This window comes from Plasmodium falciparum, assembly GCF_000002765.6.
Source record: "Plasmodium falciparum 3D7 genome assembly, chromosome: 10".
In the NCBI taxonomy this organism is placed as follows: domain Eukaryota; phylum Apicomplexa; class Aconoidasida; order Haemosporida; family Plasmodiidae; genus Plasmodium; species Plasmodium falciparum.
The window spans coordinates 740,001-765,468 of NC_037281.1; the positions used below are offsets into that span (position 1 = coordinate 740,001).

The 25,468-nt window shown below is 18.9% G+C and overlaps 5 protein-coding genes across 5 annotated transcripts in view; 3 read left to right on the forward strand and 2 right to left on the reverse strand.

Moving 5' to 3' along the window:
* The window catches only part of PF3D7_1018600 (tRNA wybutosine-synthesizing protein, putative), a gene marked incomplete at both ends in the record, with an annotated part of 5,715 nt that extends 2,309 nt beyond the window's left edge, over positions 1-3,406 (reverse strand). Inside the window, one exon of the mRNA XM_001347428.2 lies at positions 1-3,406. This exon is cut by the window's left edge and continues 2,309 nt beyond it. Within this exon, the coding sequence (XP_001347464.2) occupies positions 1-3,406 (3,406 nt within the window).
* Positions 3,407-7,027: 3,621 nt separating this feature from the next.
* PF3D7_1018700 (conserved Plasmodium protein, unknown function) lies at positions 7,028-8,887 on the forward strand (the record flags this gene model as incomplete). Its single annotated transcript, XM_001347429.1, has 1 exon — positions 7,028-8,887. The coding sequence occupies one exon, from the start codon at positions 7,028-7,030 to the stop codon at positions 8,885-8,887; it is 1,860 nt and encodes a 619-aa protein (XP_001347465.1).
* A 1,327-nt stretch (positions 8,888-10,214) lies between these two features.
* PF3D7_1018800 (uncharacterized protein) lies at positions 10,215-12,665 on the forward strand (the record flags this gene model as incomplete). Its single annotated transcript, XM_001347430.1, has 2 exons — positions 10,215-12,149; positions 12,474-12,665. The coding sequence occupies 2 exons, from the start codon at positions 10,215-10,217 to the stop codon at positions 12,663-12,665; spliced, it is 2,127 nt and encodes a 708-aa protein (XP_001347466.1).
* A 94-nt stretch (positions 12,666-12,759) lies between these two features.
* On the reverse strand, positions 12,760-14,910 carry PF3D7_1018900 (conserved Plasmodium protein, unknown function; the record flags this gene model as incomplete). Its single annotated transcript, XM_001347431.1, has 1 exon — positions 12,760-14,910. One exon carries the CDS (start codon positions 14,908-14,910, stop codon positions 12,760-12,762), a length of 2,151 nt encoding a protein of 716 aa, XP_001347467.1.
* A 2,884-nt stretch (positions 14,911-17,794) lies between these two features.
* Positions 17,795-25,158, forward strand: PF3D7_1019000 (eukaryotic translation initiation factor subunit eIF2A, putative; the record flags this gene model as incomplete). Its single annotated transcript, XM_001347432.1, has 2 exons — positions 17,795-24,823; positions 24,970-25,158. 2 exons carry the CDS (start codon positions 17,795-17,797, stop codon positions 25,156-25,158), a joined length of 7,218 nt encoding a protein of 2,405 aa, XP_001347468.1.
* Between the last annotated feature and the right edge of the window lie 310 nt (positions 25,159-25,468).

Here is a 25,468-nt window from a genome sequence, read left to right on the forward strand (position 1 = left end):
TTTTTTTTTTTTTTTCAAATACCAAAATTTCCTTTTTAATAACGTCCTTATGTTCAATTAACATATTATGGCATAAATTATATTTTTCCAAATGCTCATTTCTCGCCACCTTGTCTACTAAAATATTATAATTATTACTACATTTATTATTATTATTATTATTATTGTTATTATTATTATTATTATCATTATTGTTACCACAATTTTTTTTTATCTCATTATTATACGTTGCTTGTCCTTCCTTCACTTCTCTATCTTCAGAAAAAATCAGTACATTCTTTAATTCTTTATGTTGTATACTTTTCATAATTCCACTAAAATTACTCCATATTGGCACGTCAAAAAAACTACCAAATGTAAAGACAGTACACCCACCCCCTATAATATATACACAATTATTTTCACTAACAACTTTTGATCGAACATACATATTTTGAAATGTGAAAGTTCCTAAATAATTCCACTTATTCGTTTTTATATGAAACAACCATACATCATTCAATGTTCTATGTATATTTATCCCTCCTACTAACATAAAAAAATTATGATTAATCAAACAAGTGGAATGAGAAAATCGATCACTTGGATATGCTTTTAGTTCCATATTGTCGTCACCTAGACATTTTGTATAAAAAAAATTATCTTTTTTTATGTCATATGTGTACAAATATTCCATTTTTTTACAAACCACGGTTGAACTTAAATTTGGCATACCAATCATATCATCACTATTAACACTATTATCCTTATTATTATTATTATTATTATTATTATATTCGTTATATTGTGTATAATTATCCTTATCATTGTCTTGATAACCCCCAACTATATAAATGAAATTTTTCTTCTTGTTATAAATCATTGAATGATTATTAATACGACATGCCTCCGTTTTTTGTGAACAATTTTTTTTATTCCATTCAATGTGAGCTATTCCTTTATCCTCCAAATTTAATATTATTTTCCCTTCCCATATATCATTCAAAATTTCATTCTTTTCATTAACTCCACCATATGTATAAAATATATATATGCTCTTACTTTTTTTTATATATCTCCTCACAAATACGGACGCATGTCTATATCTAGGGCACGGCTCCTCCTCATTATTAAAATAAAATATATTCTCATCATTACATAAAAAATTATTATTATTATTGTCATTATTATTGTCATTATTATTGTCACTATTATTATCATCATTATTATATTTTTTTCCCATATGATATTTCATACGGTCCATTTTTACTTCCATATTTTTTTCCATTTTTTCTAAAAATAATACATTTTTATTTTTTCGAACAAGGGTACTAGTGCGCCTTGCCTTTATCCAGAAATTCTCCTTAATATTATACACCCAAACCATATTGGTACAATTTTTTGGATTTTGTCTTCCACCAAATATAAAAGCAAACTTATCATCCAATTGCACAAAATTATGAAATACTAACGATGGGAGTTCAGTGTCATATATGAAATGTTTCTTATTTATTATATCATATATTTTTAATTTATTATTTCGCACACCTTTGGAAAATCCGCCAAACATATAAATTTTATTTTCTTGCATGAACATGTCATGTCCCCATACAAAAAAATTCTGAACGTTCATATTATTATTTCCTAAAATTTTCCATCCAATGAATTTGTCATTCTTATTTTCATTTATTATATAACCTTCTTCATTTAATTGGATATTATATTTATTTAAATCGATTATATTTTTTTCCTTTTTTATTATATTTATATGATTTTCTGTATTTTCATATATTATTTCATCTTTTAATTTACACTCTGTTTTATCTTGTTCAGCTATGGAACGATTTCCATTTGGTATATTTTTTTTACCTGAACAAGTAAGGTATAAATGATTTATTTCTTTTTTTTTTTTTTTCATATGATGAGCAATTTTTTTATTATCTTGAAGATTATCTTTTACATGTAGAGTATTTTTTTTGTTTGATTTTTTTTTTTGTTTTGTATTACTGCTTAAGTTATTTTCTAGTGAGGAAAGCATTTCCCTATTGATAGAAACAAATTGATAGGTGTGCTCATGCTCTTTAAATTGTTTAAAGCATTTATAAAAATGGACAAGTTGTGATAAATTTTTGGATAATTTATTATTACAAATATGAATTATCTCCATTAAATTTGTTTGTTGTAATGTAGGATGAATATCTCCCAGTAGATGTTCTAATCTCATGGAGCCTCTTATCGCTACAGTTACATGTTTATTAAAATTTAAAATACCACTTTGTTTTAATCCTGCATATTGAGCAATTTTTAATAATTTTAATGCACTTAAGAAAGTGGTACATTTTACGTGAATTATAAATGGTTCAAATTTTATAAAGATATTTCTTTTGTTTTGATTATTTAATATATTAATAACTTTATTATTTTTTTCTTTTTTTTTCATGCCTTCTTTATCACTCATGGTGATTATAGAAGAGTTTAAGTTAACTTCATTTTGTAAAGAATATTTTTTTGTTCCCATAAAATCAAAGGAGATATTTTTATAATCATTTCTTTGGTTAACATCAAAATAATTTTGAAACAATTCTTTTTTTAAAATATCTTTTATTACTTTTATATCATATTTTAAATGTTGATGTGAATGTGATGAATATAATATATGTACATTTTTTTTATGTATTTTTTTTTTTTTCCGTACTTTTTTTTTTTTATGTTCCTTATTAATATATAATATATTCTCTTTAAGATTTTTTTCTTCATATATATCCTCCCATTTGTTTGTTTTTTTCTTTGAAACATCAAAAAAAGATGATATATCATGATCAGAGCAATATGTATATTTTTCTTCGTTATTTTGTAAAATAAAATTTTTTTTAAAATGAGAAAGAAAAAGTTCATCCTTTTCATGGACATTTAATAAATTTATATTACTTAAATGATGACTTATATTTTCTTCTTTTTTTTCTTGAGAAGTAGTACTATTTTTAAAAATTTTTTTTTGGTTATCATTTTTATTATTTATATGTACTTCTTTAAAAATAACTATTCTACCAGAACAACAAGAAGTTGTATAATAAAATTCATTTTTATTTATTTCATATACACAAGGATATATTAATAAGTCGATACTTTTTTTTATTGATTTATCATCTATATCATTATATACATTTTTTTTTTCTATAATTTGCTTAACCACTTTTTCTATATATTTTACATTCCCATTCTTAATACATTTGTTGAGAAATAATTTCTTTTCCCCATCCAAACAATTTTTATATTGATTAATAATATTTAAATATAAAGAATATATATCATTCTCACAATTATTATATATGTCTTTATATATGTATAAATCTTGTTCATCATTAATAAGTGTTAAGACGTTTCTTTTCTTTTTATAAAAAGTGTCCATTGTTTTGGAAGGACTCATTAAATATGTGTATATGTAAAATCTATATAATTACAAAAAAAAATAATAAATAAATCAATATATATATATATATATATATATATATAATATATATATATATAATAATTTTTATTATGCAATCATATGGATACTTTATAAAAATAATTTTATTTATTATTTTTTTTGACAAATGATGAATTATTATTTTCTTTTTTGAATTATAGATTTACAAAATTGCTTTGTGGGGAACATAAATGTATGTATATAACATAAATATATTTTTATTTATACAAAAAAAATAAAAAATAAAAATATGAGAACTTATATAAACTAAACACATATTAAAAGGAAGATATATACACACATACAAATATATATATATAAAAATATATACATATATATATATATATATATATATATATGTATTATATAAAGAAATTAATTTTTCAACAATAAAAATATATATAACCTACATATTATGTTAATATATATACAAGGACTAACAATTGATCCTTTTTTTTCTTTTTTAAAAGTAATAATATTAAATATATATAAATAAATATCACCTTTTAAAAATAATTAATTAACATATATATTTTTGGTTTATAACCTTATATATGATTTGTTTTATGAATTGAAAAAAAAAAAAATAAATAAAATAACTTTTTATATAAATGTGTGATTATATTCAAACATTTTTTTTTTTTTTTTTTTAATTATTTGAATATAATATAAATACGAAATTGTGATATTAAAATGTTATAGAAATATGTTGTTTTTTTCTTTATTTAATTATAATACATATTATATATATATATAATATATTATAAATATATATATATATATATATATGCACAAAAGAAAAAACATATAACCAATAACCAAGTGTTCACAATTTAAATATGAATTATATTATATTATATTATATTATATATATATATATATATATATATATAATATATCGTTTTATAGATCAACACAAATTTAGGGGTATAATTATATATATATATATATATATATATATATTTATATAGCTACCCTATTTATTGTTAAAAATAGAACATATAAAAATATATAAGCATATAATACCATGTATTTAAAAGTCACATATGTATAATATATATATATATATATAATATATTTATTTATTCATATATATTTAATATATATATCTTTTTATGATTAACGTAATATAATTATAAATAAATATATTTTATGTTGAAGAAATATATCCCCTATATATAATCTATAAAATACAAAACATGAAATGTTAATAGGATGTTATTATTTTAAGGAGTTAATATAATTAAAACAAATTTATTCCTCTTTTATTATTTATTTTGTATTTTTTTTTTTTTCTTTCTTCTATTTAATATAATTAATTTTTATAATGTTGTTTATATATATATATATATAATTATATATATAAATATACCCAAATGATTTCTTTATTTTTTATATTAATAATTTTTTATTCTTTGCATGTCATCATATATAATATCATTAATATATTTATAACAAAATACAATAATAACAATATAAACAAAATATGCTATATATATAAATATATATATATATATATATATTTTATGAATAAAAGTTTTTATAGATTATGATTTAATAAAATGCTTTATTTTTTTCATTACATTTAATTCATAAATTATATTTTTATCAACCAATAATAATATAAGATTTATTTATGTGATTATATTAATATAATAGTAACTATAATAATATAATATATATATATTATATATACTACTATATTATAATATATATATATTATATTGTAATATTTGTATATAAATATTACTATATAAAATAAAAATAAAAAAAAGTAACTTAAAAAAATAGGGAATTATAACATTAATTATTATATATATATATATATATATATATATAATATAATATATATGTGAATTTGTAATTTATAAAAATAACATCTTATACATTTTAGAAAAAAATAGAAAAAAAAAAATATATATATATATATATATTTATATATATATATATATAAATGTACAAAAATATATATGTAAACATTTTTTTTTTTTTTTATTATATCCTTTTAATATATAATTAATTGTTAATAAAAAAAAATAAATAAATCATAAAAATTCATCCATACATAAAATATATTGATATATTAAAATGTTATATACATAATATATTATATATATATATATATTTATTTATTTATTTAAAAAGGAAATTTTCATAATCCTTTTCATAAAATAAAAAATATGAATATTTTGCTTGTTACATGGTAATATTATGAAAGCATTATTAAACATGTTTTTTTAATTAAACCATAAAGAATAACATATATATATAAATATATATTATTACACCTTTTATACTTTTTAAATATATATATATATATATATATAATATTTTAATAAAAATGATATATCGAAACTCTGCATAAAGAAAGATATATATACATATAAATTTTGTGTATGTATGTATCTCCTTTTTTAAACACAGTAATATATATATATATATATATATACATTATATTTATTACATTAAAAAAAATAAAATATAAAGTGTCTCTCTTTTTTTTTTTCTTTTTTTTTTTTTTTTTTTTATGTAACAGCTCACACTGTATTTTAAACACAACAACAATTTAATATTTATAGTTTTTTAAAAATTGAAAGTGTATATCGAAAAAAAAAAAAAAAAAAAAAAATTAAAGTTTATGTGTAATATAATATATGTATGTATATATAATATATATATATATATTATATATATATAATATATATTTATTTATTTATTTATATATTACATTTTGTATATTATAAAAAAAAAAATTTCATTTTTACTCTTCTCTTTTATTCATCATCCGTTATATATATGTATATATATATATATTATATATATATAGCGTTAAATATAAAAAGTTAATTTTTAAAAAAAATGCATACATTTTATAAAAATAAAAGAATTATACATTCTGATTATAAATATTTATTTATATTAATATGTTTATTTATATGTGTATAATTTTTTTTATTTTGAACTATATGCATATAACATATATATAATATATGCATTATTATATATATATATATATATATATATATATTTATATTTATATATTTATATATTTATTTATAATTTTTTTTTTTTTTTTTTCTTTTGATGTGTCTATTTATAAGATACTGTTGAAATAAGAATATAAAATGAATTGTTAATATATTTATATAATAACTACATTTACCCTCATAATTTTTTATAATATATATATGTAGTGTAAATATATAAAATATATAAAATATATAAAAGATATAAAATATATGTATGTATAAATATTTATATATATATTTATTTAATTTTGAATTTTATTTTATATTTAACAAATGCAAGTTGATGAGGCATGAAATAAATTAAGATATAACTTTTTAGCCACATATATTATCATTTCTTTTTTTTTTTTTTAATACATATATTTAAACCTATCGAAATATAGAATATAAATAAATATATTATATATATATATATATATATATATATATAATATTTATTTATCTTCCCATTTATATAACGTATTTATTTTTTTATTTTTTATTTTTTTTATTGTTTATTTTTTTTTATTTTTTTTATTATTTTATTTTTTTTTTTTTGTAAGAATATAATATGGAAGATACCGAGCCTGACGATGAAGGCGAGGAATATAAAATAGGCAAAAATATAATTCATAACAATTTTTATAACCAGAATTTTATAAAAAAGTTTTTTTTTGAAAATATCGAAAGAAAGGAAATTGATTATCTTAAGAGGGATAAAAAAAGCAGCAACAATAATAAAAAGTTTATTGTTCATTTAGTTCCGTCCAAGAATTCTTCTTTTTATAATTTTCTTCAAAAAAAAAAAAATGATGTTTTAAAAAAATATGGACAAGATGAAACATATAAATATGATATACATATAAGTGTGACCGGATATTTTGGTTGTGATAATATAAATGTATTTATACAAACCTTATATCATTTTATGTTTCAATATGTAAAATTATATTATACATTTAAAAAAGTTATTTTTAGAAATTTATATTATCATATATCTCTTCCTAACAAAGCTGAAGTAGAATCATTTATTTTAAAAAAAGAGAAAATAAAATATGAAATTAAAACAGAAGATAAAATACAAAATGTGAATCCAAACATATTTAAAAAACAAACTAATTATTATTATGATGAGGAGGATCAAAAGCATCCTCCAGGTTATTTAAATCAAAAACAACATATTATAGATATTAGGAAAAAAGATATAACATACACAAAAAATAATGAATCTGAGGAATGTGTTCAAAACAATCATGTTCCTTGTATTAAAGAAACAAGAAAAAAAAATACTCAACCTACAGAACATCATGTTATAACAACAAATGATGGTTATGTTATAGTCCCTATACATTGTGAGTGGTTAAAAAGGATATTAGAAAATTTCTTTTTTATAATAAAAAATAATAATATCATATCCTATAACACAATTACAAATGGTATGTATACTATAAATAACACCATATCGAAAGTTCATGATTCTATTAAAAAGAAAAATATAAATTTTAGTAATAATAAAAATATCTTATCCTATGATCCTTATAAATGTAAATTATTATTACTAACACGTCAGAATTGTAATTCTAATATATCTTCAAACACAACATCGAATATGTTAACTTTGAAAAAAAAGAAAAAACAACATGATAGTACAACATCCGTGGGTACATCTAATATGGATAATACTTTAGATATTATATCATCTTCCGGAAAATGTGACATTTTAATTAATCAATATAGTGAGCATGTCAAAAAAAATTATAATAATGACAAAAAAATTTGTATTAATGATGAACTTACTATTACATCATTTGGAAATATAAATTCTCATTCTAACAATCTTGTCGACCCGTCCGTGTTTAATAAAACCATTACTTCGATGGAAGGTGATTATATGAGGAACACCTTAATATGTAATAATAAGAGCAGTATAAATATAATTAATAATAATAATAATAATAATAATAATAATAGTAGTAGTAATGAATGTTTAGGGGGTGCTAGCCATATGGAAAAAAATAACCTTAGTAGTAATAAAAGCGATAGTAGTGATAAAACAAATAATTCAAAGAAAGAGAAAAGAAAAAAAAAAAGTAATCATAATAATCATAATAATAATAATAATAATAAAAGAACAGATACTCAAAGAAAAGATACTTTGAATAATATGAAATACAAATATAACAATTTTAAAGTAAACGTTTCGGATTTTAGAGTTAAGGATTGTAATCATATATCCTTAGCATGTAATAGAAATAATAAATATATACAAAAAAATATTGCAAATATGTATAAAGATTTGAAATATTATTTTTTAAATTGTTCTTGGGATCTTGTTATGTTTGAATGTGATGAAAATGTTTTTCCTCAGACAAATAAGCAAAATAAATTTTTAAACGAAATTTTAAGAGTCAAAAATTTTGCTGTATCCTAGAATAAAATAATAAAAATGAAATAAAATAAAATAAAATAAAATGTAAATATGATGAAATAATATATATGTCTAAATATTTACATATATATGTTATATATATATATATATATGGCGGTAATTTTTTATTTTTTTAAGAGATCGTTTTGTTTGAAAAAAAAAAAAAAAACAAATGACAAGATCACAAAAAAATGATATATAAATATATAAATATATATATGTATTTATTGATACATATCATTTATGTATGTACCTTTACTTTAATGTTTCCACTTTTTTCATATTCCATATTATTTATTTATTTAATATATATATATATATATATATATATATATATATACATATATATATATATGAAACTTTTAAATATTCAATTTATTCTTTTTTATTAATAATTTTGTAAAAATAAATACTTGAGGTTTTTCTCACTTGTATAAAAAAATTATGGAAGGTTAAAAAAAAATAAGATAAAATAAAAAGGGACACAAATATATAATATTATATATATATATATATATTTATTTATTTATTTGTACCATCCATTTTTTAATTCGATCTATATATCGAAAAAATAAATATGCTGTTGTAAAAATATGAATAATACATTTTGTATAAAGGTATGGGAAAAATGATTAATAAGTGAAATGTAGAAAAATTAAAAATGAATGTTTTTTTTTTTTTTTGTTTTTTTCTTGTTTTATTTAAAAATCTAGCTGCATATAATTAGCACGTTATATATATATAATATATGTATGTATATGTGTGTGCATATATATTTGTATTTTTAAAAGTATCGTGTGATACATAAAATAAAGATGAATAGATCATATATAAAAATTGAAAAAAAAAAAAAAAATATAATATGTTAACTATGAATATATACATAAATATATATGTATAAATATATATGTATAAATATATATGTATAAATATATATGTATAAATATATATGTATAAATATATATGTATAAATATATATGTATAAATATATATGTATAAATATATATGTATAAATATATATGTATAAATATATATGTATAAATATATATGTATAAATATATATGTATAAATATATATGTATAAATATATATTTTTTTTATCCTTTAAAATGTTATATAGTGGAATATTACATTTTGTTTATTAAAATAAATAATATATATATATATATATATATATATATATATATATATATATATACATGTATATATTAACATGTATAACTTTTATCTGTTAACACTCAAGTTTTCTTTTTTATTTTTTTTTACAAGAATAGCTCATTGAATATACATAATAATACAATATATACAACGTTGTTACCCTTAAAAAAAAAATGGTCCACATACAAGAGTCATCATATAACAATCAAAAAAATAATGATAAAATAATATGTATCAGAAAAAATGAGAACTGTAGAATAACATATCATAATTTGTATGATGAATTCTTTTCCTTATCAGAAACAGAGGATAACAATTTATATAGAACGTCCCAAGATATGGATAAAAAAAATATAGATAATTGTTTATATAACTATAAAAATTCATCTACATTAAAAAGAAAAAATAAAAATAAATTGATAAAAGTAAAAAAGGAATGTGTTCATAATAATATTTTTTTCAGTGATACTGATTTAAATAATAAAAAAAAACATGATCCTTATAATATGAACTTTAAACGTCACAAAGCATATTCAGCTGATAATACATCTTTTGATTATAATAATAATAAAAAAAAAAAGAAAAAAAAAAATAATAATAATAATAAATTTATTTACCTAACTAACTCGTTTCAAAATGATGTTAATTCCTTTAGTCATTATAAAAGAAAAAATTATAAGAAAAAAAAAGAAATGGACATAGAATATAAAAACAAGACAAATAATGATAAATATAAAGAAATGAAAAATATGATAAAAAAAGAATATATAAAATTTGATGATATGCAATATAATCCTAACAAATATTATGATGTATTAAATAATAAAAAAGATATTTCATTTTTATTATCATATTCTAATGATAATATATATCGAAACAACCACAAGTACATATATAATAATTTAGAAAAAGTGACAGATCCAAAATTAGAACCTTTTGAAAATATTAACAATTTAACTACTAATATAAATAATAAAAAATATTATCAAAATATTACAAATGAATATGTTTCACATAATAATTATAATGATATTACAGAGGATGAGGAGAATAAGGTTATTAAAATAAATATGAATCCCATATATCATTCTACAAATCCCTCATCTGTTACTACATATAATAACTTATTCTCAATCAAATTATTATGTCATGCTAAATGTTATAATTTAATTAAAATAAGTCATGTATTTTTTTCTAAACAAATTACATATAAATGGTTTGATAATTACAATATTTTATGTGCATTTTTGTCTCCAGAAAAAGAAGTGCATGAATTTTATAGTTCTGTAGATTTTTATAAAATAGAAAATTTAAATTTAAAAAAAAATGTAACATCATCGAAAAGTTCTAAATACATCCTTTTTATATTCAAAAATGGCTCAGTAATAATATGGGAAAATTTTAATAACCATCAAAAAAATGATAATTTTATAAACAAAATACTCCTTTTCTTGAATTCGTTTTCTGATGAATTATTACCAGTATATCTAGAACAAGAAGATACGATATATTTTTTTCAAGGACGACAACATAATAAATGGAATGATCAATGTGTACCAAATATGAAAAAGAATAATAAATTAAAAAAAAAAGAAAAAAAAAATAATTCTTACTTATTTAAAAAAAAGGACAAGACAAAAAAATGTATACATATAATAAAAAATAATTCTAGACAAAATGATAAAAATAATTATAATAAATCAAACGAATTAAGAGAAATGAAAAAAAAAAAAAAAAAAAAAAAATTAAAATCTAAGCTTTCATATGAACAAAAAGATAAGAAAGAGAACAACATAAATACATTTGTAAATAATGGTGTTATATATTTAACCAATAAATCATTAGAACAAAAATTAACTGCATCATTTGCCTTATCACAATCAATACAACTTGATGTACATGAAATGATGATGGATATTGCAATTAACACATTATTTAAAATATCCAAAGAAATAGCGAAAAAGGGAACATGTATCATATCTAAAGAAACAATATCAAGAATGATGAATGTATACTCAAGCATAATAAATGTAAATGCTGTTCAAGATTTTTTAGACATTCCAGAATATTTCTGGAATAAGGTCGAATATGAACACGCATGGTTTGAGGTAATACAAAAAAAAAAAAAAAAAAAAAAAAAAAAAAAAAAAAAAAAAATATATATATTATGAACAAAATTAAAAAAATTAAATATATTATGAACAAAATTAAAAAAATTAAATATATTATGAACAAAATTAAAAAAATTAAATATATTATGAACAAAATTAAAAAAATTATATATATTATGAACAAAAAAAAAAATATATATATATATATATATATATATATATATATATATATATACATATTTATGAACAAAAAAAAAAAATATTATTAACCGTTCATGTATTTAATTTTAATATTTCTTTTCCATATTTTTATATTTTCAGATATATAAATATATGGAAATTCCTGAGCGGATAAAAATATTAAACAAGAGATATAATTATTACAAGGATTTTTTAAAGGTTATAAAAACGGAGGTCTACAATAAGAAAACATTTTACACGTATAGGATAGTAATGTTGTTGTTATTTATACATGTATTGGCTTTATTATTGAACGACTTCCTTTTTGTATAATGAATTAAAGAAGAAATGAAACAACAAAAATAATATATATGTATATGTATATATATATATATATATATATATATATATATTTATATTTACAAACTTATATATTTTTCTGTTCGTTTATGGTATTGAAATATATATAGTCAGAAACCTTTTTACGCACATCATTTGAATTTTCCATATGTACAGGTGTACCATCCATCTCATCCTTTTTATCATCATGAACATTTGTGTGTGCTTCATATATATTTTTTTCCTTTTCATTAAAACATTTTTGCACTTTGTTATATTTATATATTATTAACTTTTTATCCATATTATAAATGTTCATATTTGACATTGTATTATTAGTGCTATCATGTTGGTGGGTGTCTTGCTGTATGCTATTTTCTTCACTTTGTAAAATATGATTATTGTTTTGCTCAATTAGCTGTTTTAAATAGTTGATCATTTCCTGCCACTCGTCTGAATTTTTTTCATAGAAATGTAAAAATAATTGTAGATCTTTTAAATTACAATATCGTTCAAACGCTTTTTTATTTTTAAAAATGATGCAATCAATTTTGGATAAGATATTATCATTATATATGGTTAAATGTTGAAAACATTGTAAAATTCGACATAAATAATTATAATGAAATGTAATAACTGTTTCTAGGTTTGTTAAGATAATGTTGATAATTTCGTCTATATTATTATCTATATACGGTAAGACGGTAAAACATTCTAGAAGTAATACACATTCTTCAAAACTTATTTTATTTTTTTGTATTTTGTTAGCTAGATATGGTAATAACCTTTTATATATATAAATATAATTAAAATAATTCAATTCTTTATATGTACATGCAAGTTTGACTAGCTGTTTAAATGACAAAAAGGCTAAGCAATTATTTACTTTAGAAAATAGTAAAGGTATAATATTTTGAAGAATTTTTTTTTCTTTTTTTAAATTTAAATTATTTTGTTCCTTATTAATATTATTTATTTTTAATGTATCGTTTAAATGACAATATTCATCGTTTGAAATATGTTTTGAACTATTGAAAGATATATTTACGTTATTTTCATCATTTTTTTTTTGTTGCTTATCATTATTTATGTTATTTGTGGTGGTACATTTTGTATGTTTTTCATATGTGTCGACTAATGGAATTGTATGTGGGTATGTTTCTTTGGATTGATATGTGTGTACATTTTTTACATTAGAATGATCATATGTATTGTTATTATTGTAACTATTACAATTATTTTGTAGCACTTCTTTGATATATTTATCACATACATTACTACTTTCATTATAAATATTATGTTTATCATAATCTTTTTTTTTTTTTTTTTTTTGGAATAGATTATCCTCTGGACTAGACGAATATGATTTATTTTTAAAATTTTGCAAAGTGCAATAATCATCTTGAGTTTTATAAAGAGACATATAATTTGTGTCTACCGTTTGTATGATTGGTTTGATTTGTATAAGTGTATTATATATAGATAAGGAATCCATATATTTTATATTTTCATAAATATATTGTAATAGCTTTTTATATAATTGTAAAAATTTTATATTTATTTGTTTTGAGTATGCTGATATAATATGACTAACATAATTACATTTCATATGTTCAAAATTATTTACTATATAAATTGAAGATGTATCTAATAATTGTTGATCATATATTTTTAGTTTTGTTAAAGAATGAAGAATGATAGAAATTTTTTTTAGACCATAGATATGTAAATTATTTTTTATAATTTTTAAAAACATAGTTATAATTTCATAATCACTATAATTTAATTGCTGACTAGCCAAAATATATTTATAAATATTATCATATACTTGTTGATTATATTCTTGTTCATTCATATCTTTAAATATAACTAATAATTTATTAGATAAAAGAGAATATACTTCGAAATTTCTTTCTTTACATAAAGCATATGATTGTAAAATTAATATAATATCCTCAAAAGTAAAATTACAATAAAACTTTTTTATTAAATTGTTGTAATGTTCAAACATTTTTTTATTTACATAACCATATTTTACACTTTTCTTAATACCATAACTAATATTTAAACCATTCATATTTTCCAAGTTCTTCATCATATTGTTTTGAAGCTCACTTGTATTATATAACATTGTTGAAAAAAAATTTTTTCTTCTACTTTTTTGTTCATTACATAAAATATATGTATATTCATATGGACTGTAGTATGTCCATCTTTTTAAAGAACCAAAAATTCTCATTCCTTCAAAATTTAAGTAATAAGATAAAAATATAAAAATAAATCAATAAATATATATATATATATATATTTATATTTATATATATTTTTTTTTTTTTTTAATTAAAAAATATCTACCTTAAAAATATAAATAAATATGTACGTGATTTATAAATTTAATATATTTTTTTTTTTTTGGATTATTTGTTAAAATAAAAATATTTATAGAAATGTGGTGAATGATATATGTTTAAATAATCTTTCGTTTTTCTCTTTTTTAAATGTTACCATAATATGTACTTTTTAAACATGAATAATATATGTGTAGGTTATATTATATATAATATAGGAAGTAATCAAAAAAAAAAAAAAAACAAAAAAAAAAAACATATATATATATATAATATATATATGTTCAATATATTTTTAAAAACGTGTGTATTATATTTAACAATAGAAATGAACGAAACAATTTTCTTAAAACCAAACTATGACATTATTTTTAAGGGAAAGGAAAAAAAAAAAAAAAAAAAAAAAAAAAAAAAAAAAAAAAAAAAACCAAAAAATAATTTATTAAATATAATAATATTATGCATATTGAGATCATATTCGATTTTAAAAAAAAAATAAAATTTAAGGATTACGTGTATGACCAGGAAATTGTATGGTACAACTCTAAAAGAATTATATTATATATATATAAATATATACATATATATTATGTGCTTCAATTATTATTTTTTTTTTTGCTATATATTTTTTATTATCCAAAATAACTCGTGTCATAAACCATATGTCCCAAAACTATAAAGATATTAATTTATTATTTTAATATTTAACTAATGGGAAAAAAGAAAACAAACAAACATACATATATATAACATATATTTTGTATATGTTACAATTTTTTTTTTTTTTTTTTTTGAGGATCTTATTAATTCCCTAATATCATAATTTTCAAGCATACAATTAATTCTATAAATTATGTATATAATATATATATATATATATATATATATATATAATATATATATTTTATATATATTATATATATAACATATTTATATATATATTGAACATTTTACTCCCTTATAAACATTAATTTTCTACATTTATAAAAAATATAATAAATTTTCTTAAGCTCTTTTAAAATTATATATTTATAATTATTTTTAAATAAAATAATAGGTGTATATAAAATGTTTTAAATATGAAAAATAAAAATATAATAATATATATTATTATATATATAATATAAATATAATATAAATATAATATAAAAATAATATTTGTCAATACATATAATATATATATATATATAATATTCTTTTATATAAATAGATTTTTATATATCTTTATATTTATGTTTTATACATGTTAAAAATATTATAAAATAATATTATATAATAAATATATATTATATATATATATATATTATGTATATTATAAATTTTTTTATACAATTATTAAAATGACAAAAACAAAGAAGACTATATAATATATATATTATATATGCATTTCATAATTATATATATAATATATATATTATATATGCATTTCATAATTATATATATAATATATATATTATATAATATATATTATATATATAATATATATATTATATAATATATATTATATATATAATATATATGGTATAATATTTATAAATATATAATATTCATGTAATGAACATATGATGAATAATTTTTTTTTTTTTTTTTTTTTTTTTTTTTATTTATTTCTTTACTTCTTTACTTCTTTATTTCTTTTCTTTTTTTTTTTTTGTTTAAAAATTTCTTTTTTCCCCTTTTATTTTATTCTTCATGTAATATTAAAAAAGTATAAATATATATATATATATATATTATATATTATATTTTAATATATATATTTATCTATTTGTTTTAAATCATTTTTTTAAACTTTTTAACATTTTCCATGTTACATATATATAATATATATAATATATTTGATTATATAAAATATTATAAAAATTACATTTATGTATATATATTTAAAGGTACATTATTTTTATTTTTTTAAATAAATAAATATAATAATATATATATATATATATATATATATTTATATATAATATAATATATATAAGAACCCATGTGAACATTAAAATATTTTACATTTTTAAATGTTTTAGTGCTTCCTTTTCTTATTATCTTATCATATGTATATGATTATCTTTATTATCACAAACCTTTTTATTTTTAAAAGGTCATATGAGAAATAAAAAGTATATATATATATATAATATATATATATTATTTTTTTTTTTATTATCCTTAAGAAGGGGAATATATATTGAACCTTCTATTTTATTTTTTTACATGTTTTGTTTTCCTTCCTGCTTTTTCTTTGTTTTTCTATTTTATTATATATATATATATATATATATATATGTATATATGTATATATGTATATATATTTTTTTTTTTTTTTTGGATTATAAATAAGAAAGAAAAAGAAGAGAGAAAAAAAGTGAAAAAAAAAGATATAAAAAAAAGTAAAAGTTAATAACAAATGATAATATATATATATATATATATATATAAGATATTATTTCATAAGGTAGTAAAACTTTTATGAAAATTTTTTTAAATATTTAAAAATAGAAAGAAAACATGCCTAATTTTCCATTGATCTATATTATATAAAAAAAAATATATATGTAAGAATATATATATATATATATATTTATGTATATATCTTACATATTTTATTACATAACGACGTTTAATATGTAAAATATAAAAAGTGTAAGCGCATAATATTAAATATATTATATATATATATATATATATATATATGTATGTATGTATGTATGTATGTGTTGAGCTTATAAGTTATTTTCGTCATATATTATTATTTGTTTAAAAAAAAAAAAAAAAAAGATGAGCGAACTTCTTATAAGATCAAAGAGTGGTGTTAAATTATATGAGTTTAAGAAATTAGAAAATTTGTATGAAAGTAACATTATATTTGAATATGATGGATGTATACATGATGCAATATGGTCATATGACGGTAATTCTTTTTTACTTTTACATTCAATAGAAGGTTTATTATTAATTAGTAATTATGAAGAGAAAAAAAAAAGAAAGATTGAAAAGATTGCTTGTATAGGTAAATATAAGGAATTGTTTGATGATGAAAATATAAAATTAATTAAACATGTTCAGTGGTCACCTAATAATAGATTTATAGTTTTTTTTTTTTCATATGAAGAAGAGAAACATAATAGATTAGGGAATTTGTTAGTATGGAATGTAAAAGATAAAAATATTTTATGTTCTTTTAAAATAAAAAAAAAGAGTTGTAGTAATTGGCCCGTAATTAATTTTACGAATGATGATAATTATTTCTTTTTACAAAAAAAAACAGATATTTATATATACGACACATTAAAATTAATACAAGATCATGATAATATAACATATCTTCATAATAATGATATACCATTAAATTATATCTATACGTGGAATCAGCCAAACGTGTTAGCAATATATATGTCATCTTATATGAGTGATGATAAATGTCGATTTTTTATAGTACATACGAAAAATAATTTTCTGGGGGATGTGTATATATTTAAAATTAAAGGATTGAACAATAGTAAAATTGTTAGTTATAATGTTAGAGAGGATAAAGAGAAGGCCGACGAAATGAATGTAGATGGAAAAAATGTAAATGTCAAAAATGTAGATGGAAAAAATGTAGATGGCAAAAATGTAGATGGAAAAAATGTAGATGGCAAAAATGTAGATGAAAAATATGTAAATGTCAAAAATGTAGATGAAAAATATGTAAATGTCAAAAATGTAGATGAAAAATATGTAAATGTCAAAAATGTAGATGGCAAAAATGTAAATGACGTAGGAGGAGAGATTAATGTAGATAACAATGTATCATATAAAAATGATCCTTCATGTGTTGAAAAAATAAAAATTGAATTACTTATTAGAAAAAGCTTCGATAATTTAGATACCCTAACGTGCCTGTGGTCAATTAGTGGTCAATATTTAATATTTTTAGTAAATACAAATGATACTACAAATAAATCTTATGGATATTTAAGCAATTGTTATTTTTGCTCCTTAGTTTCAAAAAATATACATATAAAAAGAATTAACGAACAGGTTGCTCAAGATGTGAAATGGAGTAATATAAGAGATGAATTTTTAATTATAGAAGGCAAGTCAGATAATATCATTTTATTATATGATCATGATTTAAATGTAAAATGTAAAATTTATTCACAATATAAAAATACCATAAAATGGGGACCTTTTGGAAATATGATTGCTTTAGGTGGTTTTGGTAATCTAGCAGGAGATATTAATTTTTATTATAAAGAAGTAGATAATAGTGTATCCATAATTAAAAAATATAGAGAAGCGTGTACTGTTCTTTGTGATTGGTCCTATGATGGTACATTATTTATGACAGCTTCAACATATCCAAGAATGAAAGTAGAAAATGTTTTTAAAATATATACTTATGAAGGTACCTTAGTTAATAGTTATAATTTTAATGAATTGTATGATGTCAAATGGAAAAATGTTTTACCAGGTTTCTTTAAGCAACCACCAAAACCTCAGCCAAACTTATTAGATAGTTCTAATAAAAAAAGTGTATACAAAATAAAGAACCTTGATCATCTTTTGAATAGTACTCAGAATAATACAATCATAAATAATAATAATAATAATAATAATAATATGAATGGAATAAATAATAATATTCCTATGAATAGTATAAATAATAATATTCCTATGAATAGTATAAATAATAATATTCCTATGAATAGTATAAATAATAATATTCATATGAATAGCATAAATAATATTAACGTTGGAATGTCTTATGTAAACAACATGAACAATAAAATGATGAACAATAATAATAATAATAACCTTACAAATCCTACTAGTTATTCATTTGATGTATATGATGAAAATAATGTAAATGTAAATATAAATGAAGTACTTGAAAAGGATAAGACAAAAACAAACAAAGGTATGGCCGGTACAACCAGCACATCGTTATCTAATTTAACAAGCAATTTGTTAAACGGCCATAGGAAAAAAAAAACGGAGAAAGTAAAAAATGCTTACGACTGGGATGTTGATTGGAGGAAAAAAAAAAGCATGGGTATCATGAATAGTGTGATGAACACAAATAATGTGATGAACATGAATAATATGATGAACATGAATAATGTGATGAATACGAATAATATGATGAACATGAATAATGTGATGAATACGAATAATATGATGAACATGAATAATGTGATGAACATGAATAATATTATAAACACAAATAATATTATAAACACAAATAATATTATAAACACAAATAATATCGATATGAATCAACGAGACGACTATATCCCCAATGAACAAACCACACAAGATGACAAAAATCAGACGCTTAAAAACGATAAAATTTTGAATAGTAACCTAAACAGTAGTAATAAAAATATAAACGTAATGTTGGACAACATCAAAAGTAGAGATAATTCTGAGAACGGAATAATAATCTTACAAAATAAGTTAAACAATTATCATGACAAGGCTAATATAAATGATAATATGAATAAGGATGAACATGTTGAAGAAAAGAAGAAACAAAAAAAAAAAAAAAAAGAAAAGGAAAAAAAAGAAGAAAAGGAAAAAAAAGAAGACCACGAAAAGGGAAAGGATAAAGATAAAAAAGAAGACCACGAAAAGGGAAAGGATAAAGATAAAAAAGAAGACCACGAAAAGGGAAAAGATAAAGAAAAAGATAAAGATAAAGATATTAATAATGAGCAATATAACACATCTGAGCAACCCATTCAAATAAATAATAACCATATGAATGATGTCAATATTAATGATGATGATAAATTATATAGCAACTCCAAACATACAAAAGAACAAAGTAAGTTACAAGAGATGGGACATATAAAAACTATATCTTTAGACGACATAAATAAAAATAAAGGAAAAGATAATCAAACAAATGAAATAAAAAAAGATATAAAGGATAAGGAAAAAAACACAGAAATGGTTGATAGTAATATGAATGACGAAAAAGATCAAGATAAAAAAAAAAAGAAGGAAAATAAAAATAAAAAATCAAAAAAGAAAAAGAATGATAATAATAATGTGGATGGTGTATATAATGATAATGTACCCAAGGACAAGACATACAATGATAACAATAATAACAATAATAATAATAATAATAAAGAAGTAGAGAAAAATAATTCTTCTGCAGGTTCTAATAGTTTTTCAAACATATTATTAAAAATAATAAAATATAAAAATGATACAAATAATACAAATAATACAAATATTACAAATATTACAAATAATACAAATAATACATATAATACAAATAATACAAATGATACATATGACAACGATCAATGTCATATAAATAAAAAAAATATGAACGTAGAATTAAATAAAGACTTAGATTATGTGAAAAGACAAATAAATGTACCAAATTCAAAACACATCATGAACAGCACCAATAATAATGGTACAGGTGTCGAACATATGAGTGATATGTCCACATTAAATTGTAATAAAAAAAATAATGACATGTCCATAAGAATATCCAATCAATATAATAATGAAAATATAAAAATGTATACTAATAAAAATATACCATTACATGGTGATGAATTTTTAAAAGATATTAAAAATGGAAAATATAATATGAGTGATATGAATATAACAAAAGATATGATGATAAATAATATGAAGAATAATATGATATTAAATCATGTTTTAAAAAATAATGATATGAAAAATAATACTATAGGAGAAGATAATAATAATAATATGTTTAATACATCGAATATTAATGATATACAAAGTATTAATACACTTAATAATCTCATATTAGAAAATGCTTTATTAAGAAACGAATTACCAATATATCAAAGTAAAGGCAAAGACAATGAAAATGCAACCAGCAGAAATAACACAAATGATAACATGAATAGTATTAATAGTATGAACAACGTACATAATAATGTGGCGTCCAACGAAAATTTAATAAACATATTTAAAAAAATGTTGCCACATGCTAAAGTTAATATTGTAGGGAATAACAGAAATTCGACGAAGAGCCTTGATTCTTATAATATGTATGACACACAAAACAACTCAAGTTTGAATAGGGAAACACATCAAAGTTTTAAGAGACATGATAGTTTTAATCATCCTTATAAAGAAGGTAATAATAATAACAATAACAATAATAATAATAATAATAATAATAATAATAAAAATATGTTTAATGAATATGCAAAAGAACATTTAATAAAAGAAATGATTTTAAAAAAATATCTTATGAATAATAAAGAATATGATACTATTAATAATTTTAGTTTAAATAAAATTGATGATATACAATCTATACAGAGCAAGGTACAAATTAATAACAAATCTAATGTTGATGGTGTTAATAATAATAATGTTGATAATGTGGATTATATGAATAATCAACAATATAACATGCCACAGAACCTAAAAAATCAACTTGATAATTTAGACTTTTTTGAATTATTAAAATGTTATCATTCTTTAAATATACAACAAATTCAAATCAAATTATATTGGATATATTACAAAATACAAATGTTTGAACAAAGTAATTTATTATCATGTGATAATAAAGATAAGAAAATATTATATAAATTAAAAGAAATTAGACATATATTAGAATATACAAATCATTTATTAAAAGATCATTTTATAAAAAATAAAGAAAAATATCAATCCTTATTACAACAATTTATAATCATATTAAAACATCATGATAATTTATATCTACAGAAAAGAGAGAAACTTATAACAGACCATTATGATAAACAAAATGTTGTACATTTTATTTGTAACATAGAAAAATTCATAGAAAAAAATATGAATTTAACGGATAATTTTATATCTTCAAATTTAAATTTTATACCTTCCAAAACAATTAATAATAAATTAGGAAGAACAAATAGTGTTATTTATGAAAATAAAAACAATATAAAAAATAATGATCATCATACAAGAGGAAGCCAAAAAATAACAGATAATTATAATAATATCGATATAAACAAAATAAATCATAATAAATATGTACAAAATAAATATAATGATCACAATGTATCGAATAATTATATTTATCATCAAAATGATGCTAATAATAACATGAACCATTTAAATCAAAATCTGGAATTTCAAAAAAAATTTATTCTTCATAAAATGAATGATTATTTTAAAAATATTAATGCTACAAACGAACAAAAGAACATTTTTTTAAACAAAATGAATTTAACCGAAGAACAAAAAATGTTTTTCTTAAAACAACTAAATATAAAAGATGAAGAATTCATAGAACCTAATAATACGAAACAGCCATTCGTAAACTGCCTTAATAATAATAATAATAAAATAAAAAATATAGACGAAAAAGAAAAAAAAGACAAAACAAACAAAACAAACAAAACAAATCAAACAAATCAAACAAATCAAACAAATCAAACAAATCAAACAAACAAAAAAGGAGGGGATACTTATATTGATAGTGCTTACTCTAGATCAAGTTATTTTTGTATAAACGATCCAAATGCTGATAAGAATAAAGAGAATATAAAACAAAATAATGAAAAGACTGATCATAATGAAGATGCTATAGGCGGCTCTCCTTTGTTGAATCTTATAAATAAATCCCATGGGCAAAGAGTTGAAAATAATATTAATAGTATGATGAACAATTTAAACCATATAAACCTAATGAACAACATGAACTATTTTAATAATCGAGCTGACGATAACCAAGGTGTAGAAAATGAACAATCAAAATGGTTATCGCAGAAGAATGTTCTACTTAATATTTTAAAAAACCAAAAAAAATTAAAAGACGACAACAATGTAGTTGTGCCAAACTTAAATGAAGAAAATTATATGAAAAATATAAAAAACGAGTTAAACAAAGATATTAACACTTTTCAATTTAATAATATCCCCGAAAATATTTCAGAAAAATTAAAAAATATAATTCATATGAATAATAAGGATGGAAAAGATTTACAAAACCATCAAGCAGATTTAATAAATTATATTTACCAAAATAAACAAATGGATGGTGTTATACACTCTTATACAAATTGTAATGATATTAATGAACAAGCAAAAATGAACCTGAATCAAACAAAAGATAAATTGAAGAATATAAGTAATCTTAGTACACATTCAGGAAAATTAGAAGAACAAAATAATACACATTTACAACATCTCTACTCACAACAACAAAGAAATTTACGAAATCTAATGAACACAAATGAAGGGGACACAAATATACCTAATGTTACTCAAAATAAAAATCATATAAATAGTAATACGTCCTTTTTGAACACTGGAAATGATGAAAATAATAATAGAAATGTGAATGAATTTATTCGTATCATGAATAATGAATGTATGTCAAATTTACAAAAAAAAAATGTAAACAACAACAATCCATTAAATAATAATAACAACAATAGTAATAATAATAAAACATTAGTAGGAATGAAAAATATTGTAGAGGAAAAAAAACAAACAATTATAAATAATGATACAAATATAATATCAAACCATTTTTTAACAAATGAACATCAAGGTAAAGGTGATACTACTAAAACATTTTATATAAATAAGAAGAATCAAAACGTATTATCTCAATCCTTAAATAATCAAACTGGTGTTGTTAACAAAGGAATTTCAAATAAACATAAAACAAACAATATTGTAAGTAATAAAAGTTTGAATAATTCATTAGATAAAAAAAATGTACAACAAAGCAATATGCTAGATTTAGAAGATACCAAAAGACCAGATGCTCTAAGGGATAAATGTTGGCAATATGTGGATCCTAAGGGGGTAGTTCAAGTAAGAACAAAAAAAAAAAAAAAAAATATAAAATAATAATATGTAATATGTAATATATATATATATATATATATATATATATATATATATATATATATATGTATGTGGATTTATTTATTTATTTATTTATTATTTTTATTTTCTAGGGTCCGTTTTATTTAGATGAAATGCGTGTATGGAGCGAAATGGGATATTTCGAACCCATGTTGCCTGTACGATGTTGTGATTCAGATCGTTTCGTAGCTCTAAACAAACTCTTCCCACCTCCTTTAAAACCTTTTACTGTCGTCCCAAAACCTCAACCAGTATTACAATGGGAAGAAGAATTGTTGTAAAATTATAAAAACAAATAATCACCTATTACTTTCGTCAATTTTGAAATAAAACAAAAATATATATATTTATATATATATTATATATATATATAGAGTTTATTTCTTATGTACATGAACCAAAATTAATGTTTTTTTTTTTTTTTTTTTTTTTTTCCTTTTTTTTTTTTTTTCTTTTTTCTTTTTTCTGTTATTCATATATTTCATTTTATTTTTTTGTTCTTGTTATTTGTGAATAATTTAAGAATATTAAAAGCATTAAATAAAAAGAAAAAATATTTTTTTTTTTTTTTTTTCTTTGCACACAGATAAC